Source organism: Schistocerca gregaria, chromosome X (genome assembly GCF_023897955.1).
Source record: "Schistocerca gregaria isolate iqSchGreg1 chromosome X, iqSchGreg1.2, whole genome shotgun sequence".
Lineage (NCBI taxonomy): Eukaryota > Metazoa > Arthropoda > Insecta > Orthoptera > Acrididae > Schistocerca > Schistocerca gregaria.
Window position 1 is genome coordinate 587862004 of NC_064931.1, and position 27526 is coordinate 587889529.

The window sequence follows — 27526 nt, forward strand, 5'->3', positions numbered from 1 at the left end:
TGAAGTTAAACTTTGGTTTGTTTACATGTGAAAGGCAACGGGAGCGCTAGGAGGTGGACGAGTTCTGCTGAGGCGAAGGAAATTAATGAAATGATAGCCAGACGTTTAGCATGGTTTACGACGCCAATGGGGCGTAAAGTAGTTTTTGCAGGAGTATTTACTGCCGGAATGAGTTTCATGTCAATCAATTATTTTCCAAATACATTTTTTCTTGATGATTTTCGAGAGTTTATGCAGTTATACAGGTGACTATTCACTTTAGCTGCCACTTTTGGAATTAGGTATTTTGTTTAAGCTCTAGGCTGTATTAATATTCCCCTTCTTGGACTTTTTTTCACACCGTTAGGGATGCCCAGTTGTGATTCGTTGTGTGTGGAAACTAGACATGCAGAAAATAAAGCTTTTTTTAAAAAAAAAAAGTCTCATACACACTTCAAACGGAAAAAAAACTCATTTTGCATCTAATGGTTAGACATGTAAAAGAAAGGAATTTCAGTCTCAGCTAGTACCAGCGTAAACAGAGATAATTTTGTTTCTACGTGGGAAAGTACAAATTACAGTATTACTGCAATAACTATCGTAGCCTTAGAAAATACATTCTGTACAGAAACCTGCCTTATCTTAAATACTTATATAAGTCAAAAATGTTTTGAATCATTGTTCACAGTATTGAAGGGCGAGCTATATTTTAAGGGGCGTTTTTTTTTTTTTTTTTTTTTTTTTTTAAAAAAAAAACACTGTGGGCTTCGTTACGTTGATTTACCCACACTCAACTCAGCAATTTCATATGAGAGACTGATTTCTTAGCATGATATCCAGTAAATGAAATGGGAAGGCATCTACACGTTGCGTTGTAGGGTAACTTTTAACAAAGCTTTTTATTTTGGGTAAGAACAATGTCAATAAGTGCTCTTTTTTTATGTAGTGTCTGCATTTTACTAGACATACGTGCAAGTTCTTTAACGTGATTTGATTTTGTGGAATGTTAGCTGACAGGTATATTGCATTTTTCAGGCATGGCCTAGCAGTCCCTATACCAGAAGACGTCTTGAAACGCTTTCAGGTAGTAATGGATGATATGAAAGTCTCTTCAAACGAAAGATCATTAATAAAGCCGTTTACTGTGTATGGTTTTGACACATTTCATGCGGGATCAACATACACTAAACAAGGGGCAATTGTTGGAATACCATCATTTTTCCATTATTCCTCTGTAGATCAAGTGGACAAGACAGTCATTAAGGCAAGTAACATATCAGCTCTATCCAGTTTGTTGTCGGTGTAGTAAAATTGGTGCTTTGGGGACAGTAGTGCGCAATGGTAGAGTAGAATGTATATGCCTACTCCATTTTAGTTGAAAATGAAAAATCTTGTAGCTACAAGTCAGTTTTGCCTCTCTTGAGCCGTATTCATATACTTGTTGAACTGAGTAATTTGAAGTTCATAATATACTTGAAGTTCTTTATAACAAGTACACCCCCATCCATTGCGTTTGTTTTACCACTTGTATCATGATACTGTGATAGAATTCACATGGTTCTATGATGTCAATTTCCATATTGGTTGATAGCATCATTGATAGAAGTTGGATGGGCTGTATCATATTCTTCAACGCTTTTGGCTTTATATGTATTTAATCCAAAGTAACGTTTTGTGTCTGGGCCTGAGCTCCTAATCAGCAACTCTTTCTTCCCCAATTTACTGTTGTTTATATTATCTATAGCCCCATCTCGAATCATTTTCATAAATGATACTGTATTATTGATAACCATGTTAGACAAGAAAATAGTAGCCTACCATTTATTTTCTGTGAAGATGACAAACTTCATCAGAAAAATTGAAACAATTAGAAAATCAACACACAGAAGTGTAACAAGAGTTTTGAACTACATCTTTAAAATTTTTTAGCTAGTCACTAATATGACTAGCACTAATCATGCCGTAGTGACTGCCCTAGAGCTGATGATGTGTGAACTATTCTCAGTTCCACTTGGTGCATCCATGACAGAAATTTCACAAAAATTGACTGTCAAATTCATTTCATATCCTTCAATAAGTTTGAATAGCATGGGGAGAAGCCATGATTGTGTATTTGAAGGTTTTTGTGGCTTCCCAGTGAGAAATGGGATTAACTTGCATCCTCCATTTCTTTGTATTGTATCTCCTTCATTCTTTCATAATTTGTCAATTATTGAGACTCAATAATCTTAGAAGATATTATTTGAAGACAGAAATGAATCTTAATCATAGGATATCACATACTAAGTTTGACAGAGACATTCTGAAATCCATATTTTAGTAGTCAGAAATATTGAAGTGTTTGCTACTGGGTGTCAGTGCCTCAGACCCGTCGAAATCCAATATGGAAAGCATGATGTCACTTGGGCAAAGATAATGTACACACAACAATAATTTATTTGTACAAAACATTTAAAATAATATAGAAACTAATATATCACCAACTAGAATTTGAGAGCTTTTGATGAGGACAGTCCGAACAACTCATCCAATGAAACTGTAAGGCAGGGGAGCCAGTCTTAATCCTTCCTGGAACCGATTTGATTCGCCACCTCCAGGAGCTTTTAGTAATACACACCTCAGGTTCAAATAAAAAAAAAACACACACTAGTCTATGATTTACAGTTAATTGGTTGTCACCCTTCCCTCAGATCCCTATATGAAGCAAAAGAATCAAAAACAATAGTCACCCTCTCTTCAGTGTGGGGATTAACCCTACACGTATCTACAACTCCCCCCACCCCCTTCCCCAATTTCACTTCTCGAAATCTGACTCATCAGTTTCCACAACTATCCCAGGAACACACACACACACACACACACACACACACACACCAAACCCCCGTCAACTAACCACTTTTGGCCTGTGCAGCTTACTCACTACCCTCCGAAAAATACAATAATGCCCAGGGACGTTCTTCTGCCAGCAATACTCATCTAAATGAGATTGCAAGTTAGAAGAGCATCTCTTCCTCCTCCCTCTGACTGATATAACCACCCGCCAAAACCACTCTATTGTATTAATACACTCGCCAAGTTTGTAATTTTTAAACTGTAAACTATGATTTACAATTAAATGATCATAACCCTCTTCCCCAACCTCTGTATAATGAAAAGCATCTGAAACTACAGACTACCCTCCTAAATATACTCTTCAATTGACCCCACCAATTGCCTCTTAGTACAGGGAAAAAAAAACTTCCCCACATTCATAAACCAACCAGAGACTTCCTTTTCCCAAACTGTGATTTGTCTATCTCAAGCCACACCCCCGGTCCACCCAGCATACCCCTATACTTCACATACTCAGAACACATTTCCCTACAAAAAGAAAACCAGTGTAACACCATACTCTCACTCACTCCAGTTTCATGTGCACAAAAACTAATAGAGGACCTATAACAAAAATAGTAAGTCATCAAAAAAATCTCTCTCATGGCCAACCTGGATTTCTTGAACCAGGTGCCACGTTAATGGAACACCAAAGTTTGTCCTTCCGACACCGGAACATGTACCCGTCCCAGGTCCAAGATGATGGAACTCTTGCCAGCCACGACATCTGACAATCTCTGCTATTAATGCAAGCATCTGCAGAAACTTGATCAAGGACATCATGTCCTCCCCCTATCTCCGCCTGCAGCCTTGCGCTATTGAACTTGATTGTCATATCCATACCTAACAAGAGAAGCTACACAATAAATTAAACTGCACCACAAACAGAAAACCAATAACACCAGTCAAAAACAAAAATTGATAACTCACGGAAAACAATTTCAATCCCTAAGTCACAGAGACTGCCAATACTCCACTCTGCCAGCATTAAAGCTCCAATGAACCCAATACACCACATAACACTCAAACCCACCCACTTACCCCCCCCCCCTCCCCCCCCCCCCCTCCCCCCCCCCCCCCCCCCCCCTCTCTCTCTCTCTCTCTCTCTCTCTCTCTCTCTCTCTCTCTCTCTCTCTCTCTCTCTCTCTCTCTCTCTCTCTCTCTCTCTCTCTCTCTCTCTCTCATGAACAGTGCCAACAATTCCTATCCAGCATCATTGCTGGTGACAAGAAATTATGTCTTTATGCTAACATAAGGAAAAGAAAGGAATGGTTGAGCCCAAACAAAACAGCAATCCCCCATGCAAAGACCTGAACACACCCACAAAAGGTAATGCTATACATCTGGTGGAAAAGTGTGTGTGGTGTGTGTGTGTGTGTGTGTGTGTGTGTGTGTGTGTGTGTGTGTGGTATACTACGAATTGATTCCCTGAGATGTAACCATCACTCCTGACATTTATTTTCGACTACTGAGATGATGTGCAGATGCAATAAAGGAACAATAACCAGGAAAACTGCGTGAAGTGATGCTACTCCACACTAACGTCCATCTGCATTCTGATAGACTGACAAAAAACAAGTCATCCCAGCATTGGCAAACTATTGTAAATAATGAAGGAGAATATATTCTTGATGACTAAAGTGGCGGTTACATGTATCTGTTGTGTTTATTAAACTTATGGAAAAAAATACTATGAACTTATGCAGCAACCAAATAGATTGCACATGTTTGTAGTGAGCGATCAGTTTTTCCTCCATAAGTTTTTAATTAGAACTGAATTAATGAAATTAATAAATTCAGAAGTGTGAAGTATTTTAGCTCAAAATATTTCAGGTAAGATGCACCACCAGGTAAGAGAAAATATAACTTTTCAGAAGTTAAGCGTTATACCAGTGTGCTAATGCCACGAGCTAAAGCACACTCTTGTGCAGACTGGAAACACTCAGATTGAAGTGAAGGCATGATGATGACAGGCTACTGTCACTCATCTTCCTTGGTTGTCTGTAAGAGCTATTGGTCACTGAGTGTGAGACATTACTATCTTCGATTACTTCCATACACTTAAGTAGTTCATGTGACTAAATGACTGTTCTCACTATCATACTTGCTATTTTATGAGATACTGTACTTTGTTCTACATACAGGAAAATTATTAACCTCATGCTGTTCTTACACGTGACTACTAAAAACTGTACCTTTACCACAGGTTCAGCTATTTGTGTGTTGCTTACACACCAACTGAATTAATTTTGTAAAGTATCTTTCACTTGATCTTATGTGACTGATATCACTTTAGGATGCCCTTGTATGAGGTCTTTGTGTTAAATAAAAATCTATTACAACTGGAGTTGCTATTTTTGTCAGTATTGAGAGATAGACTGTCATTGCTGTCAGATGATATTTCAGGACAAGTAAGTGCAACACTTACTGCCACTTATTGAAACAAGAACATCTGCACAACTAATACAGCTGTTATCAAATCACATGCCTCTGTCCAAAAGAGAAACTACACGTACCAATTTATACGTTTAACACACACAGTGAATTAGGTCTTGCATCTCTCTAACAATAAAATCACTTTTCATCATAATAAAAAATTGTGTGACAACCCATTCCATCACACTGTTCCATTCCATATTAAGAGATAACATACTAAAACTGGTGCTGTACTTGTAGGAGGCAAATCTTACTGTGAATAATTTATTCTATAAGAAGGAAATGTAGCTCAGAATATTATTACAGTCACAAGCACATTGAAATGTACTTACATTGAGAAGGCACAATGCCAAATATTTTTGACAGCAATACATGTGGCGGGTACTGAGAATTGATCTTAATGTTTAAATACTAAGCAACTATGTCCCTCTATATTTAATGAATTTGTGGATAATGTGAGATTCCATAAACCAACTGTATCCAACTTTTAGCATTTTTGAGTAATGTGAGCAATACATGACCAAAGATTACTGTATTTGGAAATTTTATGGCTACTGCTTTGTCAAAGTTAAATGAGAGAGAGAGAAGACTTTACAGTAGCCTAACAGAGACTGCTGTAAACTGGCCAACACAAATTGTACCTTACCATGATAGATTGTGTGTTCAGTTAGTGTCAATTTAATTTTCAATTCGTATTCACTATCACCACCGTCACCTTCAACGCTTTTTTTTTTTATTTTTTTATATAAAGACATATCATGCTGCTAATACAAGATGGTGCCCACATTGCTCTTTAAATGTGTGCACTGATATTTAAAAAGGAAAAAAAAAGAGCAAGAAGCTCATTCTCCTTTGTTCTCTGGCCTGTTAACATCACTTTTCAAGCAACTCTGACAATAATCTGCTCAAGAAAGCTCAAGTGACCTTAGTATCCATGCAAAACAAGAGTGAACCAAAGTTTGCAGTATCACTTTTCTGCTCCAACCCGTGATGTAAGTGTATTGTGTGATGTCATGGTGGTGCAGCACATTTCAAATGGATCGTGTTTGTAAGGGGAATGTTGAAGTATGTAGTGGTGCTCTCCAGTGTGGGATGTTTAAGTATCTAAATTGTTTGAGAGTGATGTTAGTAATTTATTGGACCTTTCGAGTGCTGCTTGAGAAACGATTCTTTCAAACCGGCTAACCTACTGAGCAGTATGTCACCATGACTTGGTGTTTGCTTTCACATTAGTTGGCTTTGCCAACTCAAAACCAAACTGCCACCTTCCACCTAACCTTGACCCTGAGAAGCTACATATTGGTCTTTCTCCACAATATGTACCCCCCCCCCCCCCCCAGTTCAGTGTTGATACCAACTAACTATTCAACTGCAAAAATACAAACCAAAGCTGTGTCACCACAGCAGTCATTAAAATTACATTACTAGTTAAAACCAACACGTAGTATCCAATATTCTACTTGACCCAATTGTGATTTCAGTTTTTCTATTGTGGTTCTGATGACTGCTGAGGATTTTATTTGCTTAATTTCTGAGTTGGTATTTGTTTTGGTATGATTTCATTATTAGGCTTATAGTATTATTTAGTTTGCCCCCACTCAAACCCCCAATTAATGTGATTATCCCATTAGTTGTATGTTGTTTCTGTAATTAAACATTTTTCATATCAAGATCACTTGACATTGTCATTATATTTTGCAGTGACCTATTTTGACAGTCATGCTGTTATCATCAGATCTACAACATACCAAAAGTAAAACCATTACAAGGAGAATTTGTCACTGCCTACAAACCTGTATACCAGTGATAAGAAGTACATAAATATTAGTTTTGATACCTTCGGAAAATTCTTAACGTGCATACATACCACCAATTCACTGAGAACAGTTTCCACTCATAAGAAACACCACCAATTAATGGCTTGTCAAAGACCCAGAAAAAACTATATAAAATACCCATTGCATAAGAGTGGAGGTGATCAAATGGAACATGCCAGTCATGGCCAAACGACATCGCAGGTAGGCTACAGCAGATTGAGCCAGTAGATGATTGGTTAACAGGTAGCCTGTGAGTGCATATATCAGTAATTGACATTCTTACAATGGTAAACGTGGAGAATCCTCAATTGAAACGCTTAAAAAAACATATTAAAAAAACTCCACTAGAGAATCATTACACTGTGGGATCCAAAATATACTGTAGGACTGAGTGCTTGACATCCATATAGATACTAATTTAAGGCAAAAACTTTCATCACTAGAGTGAATGGCATCATATGCTAGTACAGTAAACCATTATTTGCACACCATATTGTGTATGACATAATCAAAATATGATCCCCCAGACCAAAAATCCACATGTACAAGACTCTTACAGGCGGAATATCCAGATCACCAGAGGATGGTCTGGGTCATATGTGCATAAGTACATAACCATAGACATAACATTCATTAGAATTTAAAATTACGAAAACAAAAAATACAAAAAACACTTTTTAGTCCAATTGCAAAAGCTTTCTACCATTTTTCACCCTTTCTTAAAAAAACTGTTTCAGATATTTTCCAAAATCCTATAAAAATTCCAAAAATTTGAAACAAACTTATTTGAAAAGTGGGTCCTACAGATATACAAAGAACTTTTACAGAAATATACTGTAACAAGTGTTAATGGAAAGTGCCACAAGTTTACAGGCTGTAATAACCTATAACCAATGAGATGGAAATGACAGACAAGAAACACTGCATTTATAAATAATTCAGTGAGTAGCAGCATCGAATAACCAACACTAACTTGTCTTACTAACAGGCCATTGTATTCAGACACTTGCATAGAATGTGTGCACACATTTGTAGACAAAAATAGCACACACTGTTGGTAACCAAACACATGGATTGACAGGGATCTATTGAAGCCACAGAAACATAAGTAAGCTGCAACAGTTTTACAGTTGAGTTGGCAAGGTTTATCTGCTGTTAGGTATCATGATGAGATCTTGGGACCTCATGTGCAGTTGTTCTCAGACTTCGTATTGATGGATGATAATGCTTGACACTGTAGAGCACGTGTGGCTAGTATTTGCTTACAAATGGAAGATATTGTACAAATGTTATGGGCTGCTTGCTCTCCTGGTTTGACGTCCATGATTATAATACCAGAAAAAAGAAAGACTAACACTATCCTTCACTCAGCCTATCCTTGGTACACAAAGGGCTAAATTATGGTGCTATAAAAATTTTCGACAACACATGAAATAAAATGTCTATATTGTTTCATGTGTGCATTTCTTGTGCACTTGACACGTTCCACATCATAACAGCTACCGTACCACATGAGTGATCAATGGAAAACGCAACCAACCAACTAACTAACTACATACATAACTTAGCATAAGAACCTACAGCACGAAAACTTGTACTACAAGTAGACTAAAAACCAATATTACTAACCTGTGTTTATGAAGGAAAAACAAATCATTAAAACACTAGCCTGTATCTACATCTACATGACTACTCTGCAATTCACATTTAAGTGCTTGGCAGAGGGTTCATCGAACCACAATCATACTATCTCTCTACTATTCCACTCCCGAACAGCGAGCGGGAAAAACGAACACCTAAAACTTTCTGTTCGAGCTCTGATTTCTCTTATTTTATTTTGATGATCATTCCTACCTATGTAGGTTGGGCTCAACAAAATATTTTCGCATTCGGGACCACCAACTATACTGGGACCGAAATTTAAGCAGCAAACTGATACTTCCTTATCCTACAGCTAACTCAGGGCATAATCATACCAGCTGTCAACAGACGTCCGTATGATTGTGTTCTCCTGGTAGATGCCATTCCGGTCAACAGACAACCACACCCATGATGACATCTTGTCGCCTACCAGACAGGGTAGTTTTTGCTGGATAGTGTCACATCCACAATCACTGTGGACATAGGCGGTGCTGTATGGCACGGGGAAGACACCTACCAGACACTCTGCAGTGGAGGACCATATGGAGAATGGAAGCAGGAGATTGTAAACTGATGTGGCCCTATGACTTTTTGTGAATTTTTCTGTTTGTTTATATGTTTTTTCTCCTCAGATGTAGACAGTTTATAGAGACCAAAACTGTATCCTGACAGCCAGGGAAGGACCAACCAAGTATGACATGAGAAAGAGAGGATCGTTATTTGGCTGTAAGGACACAACACTACCACCTTAGTACAGCACGGCAACTGGAATCTGACCTCGCAGTATTCACTGGGCTTGTTGTATCGAGGCAAACAGTGTACAGAAGGCTTCAGCAGAGTGGCCTTTACTGTCAGACGTGGTGTATGTGTATCTCTAGCATGTCTTTACAGAAGGGAACGTGTAGAGTGGAGTCGTCAACTTGTTGCTTCAACAGTCAACCAGTGGGCCAAAGTTCTTTCCACAGAAGAGTAGCAGTTTGGTTTCGTGAGTGATTCTCAACATACTCGCATCTGGAGGGAAATCTTTATTTTTACCTCTTGAACACCTAGTCGTGAAATTTTACAGTTGAGTTGGCAAGGTTTAACTGTTGTCAGGTATTGTGATGAGATCTTGGGACCTCATGTGCAGTTGTTGCGAAGTCCTGTGGGCTCAGACTTGATGTTATAGAGCATGTGTGGCTGATAGTTGCTTAGAAACGGAAGATATTGTACAAATGTTATGGGCTGCTCACTCTCCCAGTTTGAATCCCATAGAGCATGTCTGAGATGTACTAGGGAAATAAGTTGCATCACATCAGAATGCACCACCTACTCTCCAAAACTTGTGATCAGTGCTTCAGGAAGAATCGGTGTTATTGCCTCAGCATGAGATTGATAACATCGTTCACAGCACACTCCACCAATGTCTGTATGGTTGACAGAGATGGTCACAACCTGTCCTGAGCATATTAACCAGATATAGGAATGTGTGTGCTAATCTGTTAAGTTGGAAAAAAGAACAATGATGTCTACCATTACACATGTTGACTTGGTTAACTTAAGTATTCTTCAAATTTTTTCTACTTTAGTATCACCTGTTTATACTGTTTTGTGGCAATATAAGTGCAACCTTGCAAAGTTTCTGTTTGTTGCTTTAATTTTGGACACCATTGTCCATAATATGACTTCATTTACACAGCTCTGAATTGGTAGATACCATGACAGGTGAAACCAAACTAACTCAGGTGCGTTCCACATTCTTATTGCCCTACAATATTGATTGAAAGTGTATAATAATAAGCGTCTGTATTTTAAGATAAAGATCATGGATTACTTGTCATTAGACATTGCTTGGAATAAGACATATTCTATAGGAGGAAAGGGCACCAAATTGGAAACAATATCTGTAGGTACTGAAATATATAACCAGGTGACAACAGCCCACATGGGGCAATATACCAATGTTTGACCAAGACACTGTGCAGACGTGTCAACTGTGAAACCTACACGTGCTGTAATAAGTGGATTATGTAAGGATGGGTTACAAAACAATAATTTAAAAATGGTACTTACTAGTTCAGCTAGTGGAAAACGTATGTCTTATGTGAATGACAGTGTCAAACTTTTAACCTATGATATCAGCACAGCATGTGCATTGGAGATCATTGCAATATAAGTGATGCAGTGGACTAGTATAATCTATACATACAAGAAACACATTGATTTGAACACAGTATGTGCTGAGGAGATCATTAACAATTGGGTAATGCAGTAAAAAGAGTAATCTATGCAAATAGGAGGCACTTGCAACAGGGAGCATGATTATAAAATCAGAGGAAACACACCCTGTTACTGTCATAAGAAAAATATTTGGACTCAACCATGAGCAGTGTGTGCAAACTGCTGTTACTGGTAGTGACCCCCCCCCCCCCCCCCCCCCCCACACACACACACACACACACACACACACACACACACACACACACACACACACTTGCTGTGTTAATCTCAAGCCCGCATTCCTAAGTCATCTAGTGCTACTTTTACATACACACAGCAAGTGTTTTTGTAACTGTAAATTTTAATGAATGTGCCACGTAATTAAGTACCCAGCACAATGGTTGTCATGACCTAGTCTATTCTGTGGTGATCTCTTTGTTTCACCTGTATAGAAAGGTTTTGTTGTGTGCGTGGATTTCTGGTCTGTGAGATTGTACGTTATCATCCATGCTGTGGTGTGCAAACCATGGCATACCGTATTAGCATATGAAGTGTGTTTGACCACTCACACTAGCGGTTTTTGCTTTAAGTTGGTATCTCTATGGATGTTAAGTTCTCGGTGTATCATATGGTATGTTTTGGATCCCGTGGTGTAATGCTTCTCTAGTGTAAGAATGTCAATGATTCTTCAGTGTGTGTCTGTGAGAATGTCAAGTACTGACATGCACACATACACCACCTATTGAATAATCATGTAATGGCTCACTCTGTCTTAGGTTGCCTGCCCATTTAATTTTTCCTGTTATGTCATTGGGCCATGACTCCACATTCCATTTATTCACCTTCAATCTTGGGCACACACTTGGTTCAATGGATATTTTATATGTTCTTTTTTATGTCTTTGACAAGCCAATGTGGTGGTGTTTCTTATGAGTGTGAAGTGTTCTCATTGTATTAGTTGCATGTATGCATCCTAATAAAATCTTTCCGATGGCATTTAAACTAATGCTAATGTGCTTCTTGTCAGCAACATACAGGTTTGTACACACTGATATATTCTCTATGTAATGGTTTTACTTTTTTACATTGTAGATCTGATGATGACGGCAAGACTGTCAAGACAGATGTTGTGAAATAAAATGAAAATGCCAAGTTATTCTGGCTGCAGAAAATTTTCCAGATATGAAAAATATTTAATTTCAGAAACAACATATAACTAAAGGGATATCCACATTGATTAGTGGGTTTTGGGTGAGACCAGACTAAGGAAAACTAAAAGCCTAATAATGAAGACATACCAAAACAAATAGTAACCCAAAAATCACACAAACAAAATCTAGATCAATCAACAGAACCACAATAAAAACTGGTATTGCAAATTTGGTCAAGGAGAATATTAGATAATAGTTTTAGTTTTGACCAGTGACGTAATGTTAATGTATGCTGTGGTGACATCTTTTGGTGTGTACTTTCACAGTTAGATTGTTAGTTGGTGAAGCCACCAAATGTGGCAGAGGATGACATGTTATGGTGACCAACTGATCTGTAGTTTAGCTCAAGGTTGAGATTAAGTTGTGGAAAAATAAATTGACAATAACTGATACATATAATGTGTCAAGGTAAGGTACAATTTATGTTGGTCATTTTACGGTAGTTCCTGTTAAGCCATTGTAAAGGTATCTCCCATTCCTTTCACTTTGACAAAGCAGTAGCCATAAAATTTCCTATTACAATAATCTTTGATTATATACTGTTAACATTCACTGTAAGTGCTGAAAGCTGGATATGGTTGGTTTTTGGAACGATATATTATCCGCAAATTAATTACTTTCAGAGGGAGATAGTTTGCTTGGTATTTTAACAGTAAGATCAACACTCAGTACTGTCATATGTATTACTGCCACACTGCCTGGCATTGTGCCTCATGAAAGTAAGTACATTTAAGTGTCCTTGTGAATGCAATAATATTCAGGGCTAGGATTTCCTTTTTATAGAATAAATTATTCATAGTAATATTTGCCTCCTGCAAGCACAAAGACAGTTTTAGTAGATATCTCAAAACATGGTATGGAACATTGTGATGGAATTTCTTGTCACACAATTTCTTATTTTGATGAAAACTGATTTTATTGTTAAAAAGGGAAGGAAGACCAGATTTCAAAGTATAAATGGGTAAGTGTAGCTTTCTTTTTGGATTGAGGTATTTTACTTGCTAAGAGATGTACAAGTTGGGCAGATATTCTTCTTTCAGTAAGTGGCAATAACATTTTCACATTTTTTCCTCCTGAAATGTGATCTGCCAGTAATGATAGTCTGTTCCTCAATACTGACAAAAATTGCAATCCCAGTTGTAATTGCTTTTTGTTTAAAGCCATGACCACTTGTGACCCCATATAAGGCCATTGCCAGTCAAGTGATACAAATCACCTAAGAACAGATGAAAAATACCTTATCAGAATTAACTCAGTAAGTAATATATATATTCCTGGCATCACTAGTCTTGAGGCAATCTGCAATGTGTGATAACTGAAAATCGCTATAAAAGCATTTTATTGGCTGACCAATTCTGACAGTGGTGCTGTCATTATGGATCTTATGCTTCAAAAAAAAAATTACAATGTATTGTCAGTGTTGCAAGTCACTTCAAATTGCATATTTACATTCTACTACCATGAAGATCACTATAAATTGACATATACAAGACAATAGTCCAGCCAAATGCCCTAGTGCCACCTGGTGGATGTATGTGGTGGTCATTGAATTTACACCAGGTCTGTCAGTTGCCAGATGGTGGTGAGCATGAACATATGCATTTGGTGCAATATAGTTATGTTTGTATCCGAGCATAGTACTTTTATATTTGACATGCTTGTAGACTCATGCCCTCTTCATAGGAGAGGGAAGTGCATATGCAATGTGAAGTGACTTGCAACACTAGTGCACAGTATGTTGTAAAAACATTTTAAAGCATAAGATCTAATGATGATAGCATAGCTCTGTCAAAACCACTCTTCCAATAAAATGCTTTTTAGTGATCTTGGCTCATGAAGTTCCCTTCATTCATCACAAGTAATACATAATTACCTAAATCAGTGGCACAAGGTGCAGTTCCTACCAGTCGTGTTTAAGAATGCCATGAGGCCAATAATTGTGCTGTATGTAAAGCAAGGACAGTTTCAAAATAAAAAGGATGACAGTAAAGAAAACAATTTCAGTCAGATGAACAACTCAAGCGTAAGGATGTAGTCGAAGATAGTAATGTCTAGCAGTCAGTAACCAATAGCTCTTACAAGCACCCAAGGAAGATGAATGGCTGTAACCTGTCTTCTTCTTGCCTTCACTTCAGTGTGAGGATTTCCAGTCGGCACAAGAGGGTGCTCTAGCTTGTGGCATTAGCACACTGTCTGATATAACACACAATTTCTGAAACATCATATTTCCTCCAATCTGTTGGTGCATCTTACCTAAATTATTTTGAGCTCATATATGCTAAACTTTTTAACTTAACTCAGTTTTATGTAGAAATTCTATTCCTCAGTTTGTAATTGGACACGTCATGTAGCTTAACAGACAGAACATGTAAGGTACTTTCTATGTTGTGTTTGTTACCTATTTCTGTACTTGTGCTCCATAAAAACTGTGCCTTGTATGCATTATTTTGACAAATATCAGATTGTGAATTCATTCTTATCTTTCTTATTTGTTCTTGAGATCTTGGTGTCATTTGATAATGGCATCATATGAGACCAAAACTAGCTGTGATGTTAAGTAAAAATCTGTGACAGCTCATGGTTTTTCAAGCTATCATTTGTTGTGGAACTCATCACACTCTTCATAGAGACATTATATGTTCCTCGGTTCATTAAACCTTTAAAATCTGCATTTGGCTCATGCTTCCACTACCAAATATAGGAAATATGTTACTGATGACTTCTATGTGTCATAAACTGGGTTGGGGTGCAAGAATGCCTTGAGCGAACTGCTTGTAGACTGCATCAAAGAACGTAAGGATACAGTTCAGGATTGAAAAACAGACATGCATTAATATGCCAAGACAAATAGTTGTAGCAATTGAAGTCTTGTTTATTTTACCTTAAAGTAGTACACCAAAATTTGAATTAGAATCAAAATTGTGTTATGTTGACTCATTAAAATATTTTAACATGGTATAAGCTTAGTTGGTAGGAAGGATTTGTGGTTGATAAGTATTACTTTTGATTTTCAACAAACTCCAGAGAAAGGTAATTACTATGTGAGTCATCTACATAGCTACTTTTAAAATTTGTAAGAATCATATTCACAGAGGTGGTGATAATACAGAAGCCACATTTTGTTTATATGTAGAAGAATGTGTTAAAGACATGTACCATAGGACAGGAATGGGCACATTACAAAAAGAAACTGATAGTATGAGGAATAATAAAAAAAAAATTGAAAGTTTTAAGGAAGTAACTCTCTTTCCATAGACTTATCTTCATATCTCCACAAAGTATTGGACAAAGTTTCATGATATGGTTTCTTTGAAACTTTGTAGAGGATTGCATTGTAGGCAAGCTTAGGCACTTCCAGTGGTTGAAACAATGTCTGCATATGAGAGCAACCTCATGTGTCCTAATGGGCACTATAATATGAATGTCGAAGTGTGTACATTAGGGAGTCCTGAAATTTGTGAGTCTTCACAGTCCTGGTAGTACGTATGTTGTCATTATTGAGCAAGATCCCATACAGTACTTTTGACTGCTCCTGCAGAAATCTTTATATGAGTTTAGGAAGGCATAATTTGGAAAGTAAATCTATGACTACAATTGTATCTTCAAGTATGATTTTGCACATAATGCATAACCTGTTTGCTCCCTCCATTTTCATTGATCAAACACTACTGGAGGATACAATAAAATGAGATGAATCTGATCAGGCGGTGTCAGTCTGATCATTTACTGGTTTTTCCACATTTGGATAACTGAGCATAGCATTTTAACAATTACATTGCAGCTGACCATTATTGTGAATTCTTGACTAATCTATTTACAACAGTGGCATGTTGGAGTGCACACAACCAGAAAATCGCATTGTCAGTAGGTGTGTGATTCTTGTGCTACACTCGTTTAGTCAACACAATAGTGTGCAAACTTCTGCTGGCGCCTGTTACTTCCGAAGTCTAACTGGTAAGTTGCAATATTATTGCTTGCATATGAATGTCTTAAGTGATATAGTTTCATTTTTTGTTCATTGCTAATACTACTCAGTCACTATGCAGGCCTAATTACAAAACTGCATTTTTGTTGGGTGAATCCGATAATGCGAGTATACCCAAAGGTTCTGGGACCAACGTGGAAATCCAACTACTAACCAGAATTTCTTCTAAGTACGGTGAAAGCTGTCAAATCAGGAAAATTAAGCATCCAGAAAGCTCCAGAGCAATATGCAGTTCCATATACGGCATTAAATGACAAACTCGAGGAAAGGTATAAACACGAGTTAGGCGGCCGACCAGCTTTAACCAATAGTGAGGGAAAAAGCCTGGTTGAAGGATTATTGTGTTGTTCAAAATGGGGGTTTCCTTTGAAGAATAATGATGCTAAGGACATTGTACATGCATATCTCAATTGAGCAGGGAGGGTTGAAAAAAGATTTTGTGACAGTCGACCTGGGCATAGTGGGTAAAATCTTTTCAGAAAAGAAAGAAAGAACTAATGGTTAGAGTAAGTGAAAATGTGAAGAGGGCAAAGGCAGCAGTTACCCAAGAAACAGTGATTGATTATTTTAAAAACCTTGAAGTGACCTTGAGTGGTGTCCCTCCCTCCACCATTATAAACTATGATGAGACAAACTTTCGTGACAATCGTGGACAAGTGAAAGTAATAGTGAAGCGAGACCCAAGACATCCTGAAAGGATAGTGGATATTTCTAAGTCAAGTATCAGTGTGGTGATAGCAGCAGCTGCCGACAGCTCAGTCCTCCCACCGTACACAGTTTATAGGGCAAAACACCTCTACGATACTTGGACAGAAGAGGACATAACTGGTGCAGGTTATAATAGGAATAAAAGTGAGTGGTTTGACTTAACGATGTTAGAATCATGGTTGCCGTAAGCCCAGCAATTGGAGGGACCTGAAGTGATTATAGGTCGCTATCTCTAGAGTCATCTGTCTTATAACGTGATTAAACTGTGCCAGAAACAGGACATTAAATTTGTGCTTCTACTACCTAATTCTACTCATTTGTGTCAGCCACTTGATGTGACCTTTTTTAGACCTTCAAAACTTGCTTGGAGAAATGTGCTAACTGACTGGAAAAGGAAGAATAGAGGAGTGGTGACAAAATCCATATTTCCCAGGTTCTCGAAGAAAACCTTCGAAAATATAACTATCACGTCCAATAAAATGTAATATCTGGGCTCAGAAAAGCAGGAATTTTTCTTTTCTTCCTGATAAAGTCACTTTAGATTCCAGAAGCAATTGATAACAATGCACATGGCACTTGTTCATCAGAAGCTTCTTGGGCAGCAGCCTTCAAAATGCAATTGAAACAGATTCACGCTAATGAAACAAAAGGAAAGTCCAGTGGCGTCTGGACATTGGTGTGTATGGATATTGGATCCCACTTCGTACCCCATTGGAAGCAGTTGCCATCCGGGTCCACTTGGACTTTGCAGTCATGATATGCAATCTCCTGACAGGCCACGTAATCTGCTACCCTGACTGCCCTCATTCAATTTTCGATTATTCTTTTTTGAGAGAGTGATTGAAGTTAAGTAGTCATGATTTCTTCTTCTTTCTTCATTCTTCCCAAATTCTCTTCATACGTTCACTGTGTTCACTCTTGCGTTCTTCCAGCCATCTTTTTCCCGTTCTGTTCTCCATATGTTCTTGTTTAAGTGTGTGTTTCTTTATGATGTTTCTAAACTGTTCTCTATTGTTTATGTTGTCTTGTGTGATCTCCAGTTCTTTAGTGTCTTCTTCTGCTTCAGTGATCCACTTTGTCTTGTTTTTGCTCTTGTTTACTGTCACAAAGATTTGTCTTGTGAGCCTGCTTTTATTCATTCTGCTGATATGTCCACAAAATTTCATCCTTCTCCTTCTAATGGTGTCTATTATTGTTTCTATGTCTTTGTAAATCTCTGTAGTTGGCCTCTTCATCCAAATTCCTTCCCAAAACACTGGTCCACATATTTTCCTCAGAATTTTTCTTACCTGTTTTCCAATCTTTGTATGACCGCGAATCACTGAATAAACTGCTTCTGGTAGGACTACTGTGTTTTAATGCCTTAGTTTCACATTGGTTGAAATAGATTTCTTATTATAGTGATTCCAAGTGAGCTTATATGCTTTCTGTAATCTGGAGATTGTATCTCTATTGGCTATTGAGTTCAGTCCAGATGGTTAGATTACCTCTCCCATATATACGGCTGAAGTTTATAAAAATTGTTGACCATATGCTGGATAGGTATGTACCCAGTAGAAAAGTTCATAATGGGAAGGACCCTCCATAGTATACAGTCACTGTATAGAAACTTCTATAGAAACAGAGACTAAGGCATAATACATGTAAAACAAAGCGTAGGACAATAGACAGAGAGATGCTAAATGAAACACATTTGGCTGTCAAGAGAGCACTGTGTGAAGCCTTCAATAACTACTGTAGCAGAACATTGTCAGATGATACTTCACTAAACCTAAAGAAATTCTCGTTGTATGTAAAGGCTGTTAATCACACTGAAGTTACTGTCGAGTCCCTAGAGAATGAGGCACTAACTGAAACTGAAAGTAGCAATGTAAAAGCTGAAATGCTTAACTTTGTTTTCAAATGTTCCTTTATAAAGGAAAATGCAGGAGAACCTCCTCCCCCCCCCTTTCTCCCACCATGGGCTTGACGACTCTTTTGTGAGCACATGCTTGGATAGCACAGCCTGCAGCCTTTGTTTGCAGCATTACTCCCATTTCGTCCTGCAAGCTTACACTTTCTCTATCCCTTCCCCCTTTGTCTCTCCATCAGATGGTTTTCTTGGTGCAGACGGTGGTTAGACCTGGTTTGTGATTGCGACTCTAGCTTCCATTTCTGGCATTTATTACACATTTTCATTGATAAATACATGGTCGCCATTGTTGGATTTGACCTGGCACCCATTTTCAAAATTCTCCAGAAGTGCAGACCGAGCGAGGTGGCGCAGTGGTTAGCACACTGGACTCGCATTCGGGAGGACGACGGTTCAATCCCGTCTCCGGCCATCCTGATTTAGGTTTTCCGTGATTTCCCTAAATCGCTTCAGGCAAATGCCGGGATGGTTCCTTTGAAAGGGCACGGCCGATTTCCTTCCCCATCCTTCCCTCACCCGAGCTTGCGCTCCGTCTCTAATGACCTCGTTGTCGACGGGACGTTAAACACTAATCTCCTCCTCCAGAAGTGCAGATCATGCAAAGGTGGTCACCTGATGGTCCTTCCATTTAATACATTTAATAGGGGTATGTACCAAAAACCCAGTAGCCATCCTGTTTTGGACGGGTCCTCAAATACCTGCATGGTGGTAGCCCCCCGGCCACACAGGGCTTGCACTGCAGGTGCCTGAGCTGAAAACTCCCCAGGTATGCCAAGGAGTATGTGCCCATCGTGACTGGGGCATGGGGACTCCAAGCAGTGAGTTACTGGCCAGGTTGCTGTTGCCGAGGCTGGGTGACATCCATTGAGAGAGCCCCCGTTCAGAGTGGGTGGCACTGTGGCAGATGAGCTGCAGACGAAGTCGATGAAGTTATCTCCCAATGGTGGCCATACGGCCTCAGCTGTCTCTATCAAAGTGCAGTCCTCTTTTAATAGAGAGAGATAGGACCCTAAAATGTTCTCTTCTCTGGCTGCACCATGGGAGAAATGTAGGGTTGAGTGGCAAGTGGCGAAATATTCCCCCCAATACTTAGTTTACATGAGGGCTGATGGGCATTCTTTCTAGGCCACAAAGCCTTTATTCTTTGTAAAAACCATAGAGGACAAGTTTGAGGAAGTTGCACTGATCTCCGAAATGAAGAGTGGGTCAATTTTGATCAAAACAGCGTCATATGCCCAGTCTTGGGCACTGCTCACTTGTAACAAGCTGTGTGATGTACCATTGACTGCTACTCCCCAGAACAGCCTAAATATGGTTCAGGGCTTCATTTTCCACTGAGACTTCCTCTTACAATCCAATGATCAGCTACACGCCAACTTTGAGCGATGCAGTGTACATAGGGGCCAAAGGACAATAGGGTCACTATCAGTGCCTTCATCTTGAAACCGTATTGCTCCCCCACCTCCACCCCCTTACATGTGGTGCTTAAACTGTTTGAAATTGGGGCACATGTATTTGTGCTGCAGTATTAGGGCTATCTGGAGAGATTGTGGACAAGTGTTGTATCGAATGCTCTGTCTGCCACTCCCCCATCTGTGTGAGCTGTGGAAAATACCATTCTCTGTGCTCATAGGTTGCACTGTTTACCAGAGAGAGAAGGAAATACAAAAAATACAAGACTAACTAACTTACCAAGAGGCCAAGTAGTAGTATGGGCAGTTGCACCAAGCATGTACAATGATGTCATGTGCTATAGCTACGACAACCTCGCCCCTTTTGGTGACAGTGCTCCCACCTGTTACACCACCTACAGAAGGCTGGCAGCCCCTGATGCCCCAGTTCACACCACTTAATGGAACCTGAAACCTATGTGTACCAATGCGATACCCCTCAACCATTTTCAGCAGGTGACCATAGGGCATAGCCTGCCTCCTTGGTCCCTTCATGACCTCACAATACATTGTAAACATTATTCTCCTGTGGAACTGTAGTAGTTTTGCCACCACCTGGCTGAGCTACAACATCTTTCAAACACTTCCTCTGCCTTGTGCATGGTCCTTCGTAAGGCTTGGTTTCAAGTAATGCAGATCCTTGCCCTTTGTGGATATCAGGGATATTATAAGAATCATGCTACCTATGAAAGGGTGTCGGGCAGAGTTGGCACAAATGTTCTGGACACTCTATATAGCAAATTTGTCTGTCTTAATACACCTTTGGAGGCAGTGGCTGTTTGGGTAAGGGCATTACAGGATATTAACATCTGCAATGTTTACCTCCCTCCTGATGGTGAAGTGCCAGAGATCATACTGTTTGTGTTGGTTTGTCATCTACCACCACCTTTCCTAAACTTGACCAATTTCAATGCCCATAACCCTTTGTGGGGTGCAACCAGGAACACTTGCCACAGTCAAAACCTCGAGAACTTATTGGCACAACTTGACCTTTGCCTTTTGAATTCTGACCCCCCATACACTTCATTCAATGTGGTGCACAGAACTTTCTCAGCCACTGACCTTTCCATTTGCAGCTCGTCTTCTGCAATCCAGCCACTAGAGAGTCCACGATGACTTGTGTGGTAGTGATTAAGTCCCAATATTTTTGTCCCTCCCTGAACGTCACTCCCCTCGACACCTGTTCACCAGTTCAGATGGGCTCTCAATAGAGCTGGTTGGGGTGTTTTCACTGCTGCTGTCGCCCTTGGCTCCCTGCCACATGGAAATATCAATGAGGCAGTCTAGAATACAGCTACAGCCATTCTTTTAGCAGTTGATTTAGCAATCACCTGCTCCTTGGGCCCACCCCAATGGAATACTGTACCTTAGTGGTCATCAGAAATCGCAGAGGCTGTCAGAGATAGTAGGTGGGCTCTCCGGTCCCACAATTGGCACCCATCAATGGAGCACCTCATTGCCTTTAAGTCCAGATGCCACCACAGAACATATTGCTCTGCGTTATGCTCGAGCATCATTATCAACCTGCCTTTCGTGTTCTAAAACAGCAAATGGAGTGAAAGCAATTGTCTTTCTACATGCCATGTGGAGTCGTATAATGTTCCATTCAGCGAGTGTCCTGATAAGCTCTAGGACCGGACCGCATCCACAACAAAATGATCAAGCACCTACTGGTGTATTGTCAGCATCATGTCCTTGCCATCTTTAACTGCATCTGGACTGAGGAGCAGTTGCCATCACAATGGTGAGAAAACATCATTGTCCCAGTCTCAAACTTTGTAAACACACTCAAGAGGTGGAGAGTTCACCCAGTAGGTCTCACCAATGTCCTCTGTAAGTTGCTTCAGTGCATGGTGAGCCAGTGGCTGTGTTACCTCCTTCACCCTTGAGGTCTTTTGACTCCATCCCAGGGTGGTATTTGCCAAGGCATTCCACTACTGGTAATCTGGTTTACCTAGAGTTTGACATCTGAGCAGCTTTTGCACGACGTGAACACCTTGGTGACACCACTTCCTTGCTGCCTTACACAAGTAGGGTCTTCGGAGTCCGCTCCCGATTTTTATCCAGAACTTCCTGTAGCATTGTATGTTTCAGGTTCAAGTTGGTGCTTCCCACAGTACACCCCCCCCCCCCATATCCAAGAGAATAGGTTCCCACAGGACTCTGTACTGAGTGTGCCTCTCTTTCTAGTAGCCATCAATGATCTAGAAGCAGCTGTGGGGTCCTCAGTATCACCCTCCTTGTATTCTGATGATTTTTTGCCTCTACTATTGCTCCTCTAATGGGGATGTTGCTGGAAGTCAATTGCAAGGCACCATACAAAATGCGCAGGGATGGGCCCTCGCCCATGGCTTTCAGTTTCCAGCTGCCAAGACTTGCGTCATGCACTACTGTTGATATTGTATCACTCATCCACAACCAGAACTTTACCTTAACAACCAGCTACTCAATGTGGTGGAGACTTATCATCTATTATGACTGGTCTTCAATTCTCAGGTGACATTTACCAGCGTAAGCGAAAGTTCTGCCTGCACCTTAATACAATTTGCTGCCTGAGTAACACCAGCTGAGGTGCAGATCACACTACCCTTCTGCAGCTCTACAAAATCCTGTCTTGATTATGGGAGTGATGTGATTTGGCATTATCCTCAGCATTGCAGATTCTGGAACTAATGCACCACTGCGAGGTTTGACTTGCAACAGGAGCCTTTCGAACTAGCCCTGTGAACAGCTTACTCATAGAGGTTCGGATCCCTCCATTGAGGATCAGGTGCCAACAACAGCTTGTCAATTATGCTACCGACATTTGCAGCTCCTATCTTTTCTTTTCAAACACAGAAATCCATCTCCCATAATGGCGGGCCAGATCAGGGATAACAATCACAGTCCATGTCTTGTACATCCTCTTCGAACTCCAGTTGTTTCCTCTTCCACCTCTCGTTTGGGCCCACTGATGTACACCTCCAGGGTGTATCCCTTGGCAATAACTTCGTCATCACCTGTCACAGGGTCTGAAAGACTCGGTTCTTCCTGAGGCCCTCCATCACTAATTTTTCTCCGTCCTTGTCGCATCCTGGGGTTCTGAAGTAGTCTGTCCTGATGGCTCAATGGTTGCTGGTCATGTAGGCTTTGTTTATACTCACATTGGACATACTGAACTGTGCTCCTTGCCAGATGGCTGTAGTGTTCTCACTGTGGAGTTGGTAGCCATCTCTCGTACTCTTTAGCATATTTGTTCCCACACTGGTGAGTCCTTTCTCATCTACAGCGATTCCTTGAGCAGTTTGCAAGCTCTCTACCACTGTTACCCTTGCCATCTTTTTGTCATTGCTATCTAAAATTCTCTGTATGGTTGCTCAGTGACCTTCATCTGGACCCCAGCCACATCGGGATCCTGAGAAATGAACTTACTGATAGTGTGGCCAAACTGGCTACCAGTGAACTGACTCTGGAGATTGATATTCCCAAAACAGACCTCCGATCAGTATTACACCATCAAGGTTTAGGAATCTGAAATATGGAATGGCTCACTCTGGTTTTACTGAAATAATTACAGGTGATAAAGGAGACAAAAAATCTGCGAGATTCTCCATGCAGGCCTCTCGCAAAAACTCTACCATCCTTTGCTGTTTCCGCATCAGCCATACCTGGCTGACTCGTGGTCGTCTCCTCCATCAGGAGGAACCACCCCTCAGTCGTTGTGGTTCCCATTTGACAGAGCTCCACATTTTGCTTTACTGCGGTGGTCTCTTAATCTCCCTGACTCGCTACCCCTGGTGTTAGGAAACAGTGCCTCAGCAGCTCACTTTGTTTTACATTTTATTCGTGAAAAAGGCTTTTACGACTCTTTGACGGAGGGTCACTTAACCTTATGGTGCCATTGAGGGGCTGGTAGAATACTGTTGCCGCCTCTGCTCAGAACAGTCTGTAGCTGTCTGGGCTTGGTGCTCCAGCCCCGTCCTCACCCTACCTGCTCTTTTACTCTTCTTCTCCCTTCTCATGTGGTCTGTTACACTTGCCCATCTTTTGTCTCTGTGTGCTTCTCTTGCCCTGTCTACATTGCTAGTCTTTCCTAGACAATTTCTGAGTGGAGTACATCTGGTAAATGTCACATGCTGGGGGATGTATGTCTCCTTATTGCACACTGTTTTTGGGGGCTTGTGACTGTTCATCAGGTGGGACACCATGGCTGCCTTTCTTCCTCTGTCTCCCCCCTTTCTTCCTCTGTCTCCCCCCTTTCTTCCTCTGTCTCCCCCCTTTCTTCCTCTGTCTCCCCCCTTTCTTCCTCTGTCTCCCCCCTTTCTTCCTCTGTCTCCCCCCTTTCTTCCTCTGTCTCCCCCCTTTCTTCCTCTGTCTCCCCCCTTTCTTCCTCTGTCTCCCCCCTTTCTTCCTCTGTCTCCCCCCTTTCTTCCTCTGTCTCCCCCCTTTCTTCCTCTGTCTCCCCCCTTTCTTCCTCTGTCTCCCCCCTTTCTTCCCCTGTCTCCCCCCTTTCTTCCCCTGTCTCCCCCCTTTCTTCCCCTGTCTCCCCCCTTTCTTCCTCTGTCTCCCCCTTTCTTCCTCTGTCTCCCCCCTTTCTTCCTCTGTCTCCCCCCTTTCTTCCTCTGTCTCCCCCCTTTCTTCCTCTGTCTCCCCCCTTTCTTCCTCTGTCTCCCCCCTTTCTTCCTCTGTCTCCCCCCTTTCTTCCTCTGTCTCCCCCCTTTCTTCCTCTGTCTCCCCCCTTTCTTCCTCTGTCTCCCCCCTTTCTTCCTCTGTCTCCCCCCTTTCTTCCTCTGTCTCCCCCCTTTCTTCCTCTGTCTCCCCCCTTTCTTCCTCTGTCTCCCCCCTTTCTTCCTCTGTCTCCCCCCTTTCTTCCTCTGTCTCCCCCCTTTCTTCCTCTGTCTCCCCCCTTTCTTCCTCTGTCTCCCCCCTTTCTTCCCCTGTCTCCCCCCTTTCTTCCCCTGTCTCCCCCCTTTCTTCCCCTGTCTCCCCCCTTTCTTCCCCTGTCTCCCCCCTTTCTTCCCCTGTCTCCCCCCTTTCTTCCCCTGTCTCCCCCCTTTCTTCCCCTGTCTCCCCCCTTTCTTCCCCTGTCTCCCCCCTTTCTTCCCCTGTCTCCCCCCTTTCTTCCCCTGTCTCCCCCCTTTCTTCCCCTGTCTCCCCCCTTTCTTCCCCTGTCTCCCCCCTTTCTTCCCCTGTCTCCCCCCTTTCTTCCCCTGTCTCCCCCCTTTCTTCCCCTGTCTCCCCCCTTTCTTCCCCTGTCTCCCCCCTTTCTTCCCCTGTCTCCCCCCTTTCTTCCCCTGTCTCCCCCCTTTCTTCCCCTGTCTCCCCCCTTTCTTCCCCTGCCTCCCCCCTTTCTTCCCCTGTCTCCCCCCTTTCTTCCCCTGTCTCCCCCCTTTCTTCCCCTGTCTCCCCCCTTTCTTCCCCTGTCTCCCCCCTTTCTTCCCCTGTCTCCCCCCTTTCTTCCCCTGTCTCCCCCCTTTCTTCCCCTGTCTCCCCCCTTTCTTCCCCTGTCTCCCCCCTTTCTTCCCCTGTCTCCCCCCTTTCTTCCCCTGTCTCCCCCCTTTCTTCCCCTGTCTCCCCCCTTTCTTCCCCTGTCTCCCCCCTTTCTTCCCCTGTCTCCCCCCTTTCTTCCCCTGTCTCCCCCCTTTCTTCCCCTGCCTCCCCCCTTTCTTCCCCTGCCTCCCCCCTTTCTTCCCCTGCCTCCCCCCTTTCTTCCCCTGTCTCCCCCCTTTCTTCCCCTGTCTCCCCCCTTTCTTCCCCTGCCTCCCCCCTTTCTTCCCCTGCCTCCCCCCTTTCTTCCCCTGCCTCCCCCCTTTCTTCCCCTGCCTCCCCCCTTTCTTCCCCTGTCTCCCCCCTTTCTTCCCCTGTCTCCCCCCTTTCTTCCCCTGTCTCCCCCCTTTCTTCCCCTGTCTCCCCCCTTTCTTCCCCTGTCTCCCCCCTTTCTTCCCCTGTCTCCCCCCTTTCTCCCCCCTTTCTCCCCCCTGTCCTCCTCCATTTTGTTCCTCATCTTACATTTTTAGACCTGTGGTGGTGGTGGTGGTGGTGGGGGGGGGGGGGCGATGGCTGCAAGAGAAATGGCAGCAGTCACCACCGAGGAGAACTGCAGGATATTTGTTAGAAAACTGCAGTATGAAACTGTTTTGCTTGAGGTTCAACAGTGCTTGTCCAACAGTTATCTACTATACTCCTAGAGGTGGCAACCTTACTTAGTGTGGGGAAAATAAAGTGTCACTAACAGCACTTGGTATATTTCTCCACTTCCCCAATCTCTCCAGGCTGACGTTACATTCCAACAGGATACATGAAGATGTAAAACAGGTAACCCTTCTCCCTAAGTGTAGAGAATGAAACAGGCAAAATAAAACTGAAAGAACTTTTCTGTGAAACCATTCACTCTAATAAGTATAAAATGTCAGTAAATATTGCATCATTCAATCCCTTACCATAGGCACAAATTACCAGGGCATATAATATTGAATTTTGAACATCTGCCATTTTAAAGTGCCAATATATAACTATTACATGCTTAATATTCTTTTTAAATGACGTCATAAATTCCATGAATTAATTTATATGCACTTGCTTCGTAACAGTAGTTTCTTACCATGTAATCTATTTCTTATAATTTTCAGGTGTCTGGGGAGCCCGTAGCCTGGAGTACTAGAGAAGGACAACAGTTTTTAGATTCTCTTATACTAAGTGACGCAGCCCAAAAGTTTGCAATAGGATGTGAAGTGGCTTATGTACGCACACCATATGTGTATCTGAACACGTTGTATCCCTTTGCTGCTCTTTCCTTAGTATACACAATAGCACAAAATTTGAACAGGAAACTGCACATGGAAAAGCAGCCTCAAGCAATAAGAGGAGTGGTGTATTCTGTTTTAGCTATTTTTGGTGTTGGGCTGTGGGCTGTCCTGAAAGATGTCACAAGTACCCACTATGAAAAAAAATGTGATGAAGAGGTGAGCTCATTGAGTGAAACTTATGCAAAAGGAGGACTAGAATTTTATTCAAAAATTCTCCAGCGAAACATTGCATTGAGGAGTCTCCTGGGCGAAAAGGGGAAAAAGCTGTACAGTGTATCTGGTAACAGACAATATTTCATTCGACAGAAAAGTTTGCCATTGATTAACAGGAAGCTGTTCTTGGAAAATCAGTTGGCAGCACTACAGAAAAGAACTGAAGCAGCTGAAGTGTAGAGTGTGATACTTGTGAATTAACCATTTAAATTTGTTGTGTAAATTGAAATTTTATTCTTTGAAATTGTCTGAAATTGTCAGTGCCATTTTAACTAACTGAATCATTTGTTACCAGTCAATAAATTTTATTTAATAAAA

General features: G+C 41.2%; 1 protein-coding gene across 2 annotated transcripts; it reads left to right on the forward strand.

Annotated features, from left to right (window-relative positions):
* LOC126298013 (transmembrane protein 177) lies at positions 1 to 27526 on the forward strand. 2 transcript variants are annotated; one of them, XM_049989333.1, is made up of 3 exons: positions 1 to 245; positions 1015 to 1063; positions 26819 to 27526. In XM_049989333.1, exons 1-3 carry the CDS (start codon positions 91 to 93, stop codon positions 27386 to 27388), a joined length of 774 nt encoding a protein of 257 aa, XP_049845290.1. In that variant the 5' UTR covers positions 1 to 90; the 3' UTR covers positions 27389 to 27526. The 2 variants fall into 2 exon arrangements, with proteins under 2 accessions (XP_049845290.1, XP_049845289.1); XM_049989332.1 differs by having other exon boundaries at positions 2 to 245; positions 1015 to 1243.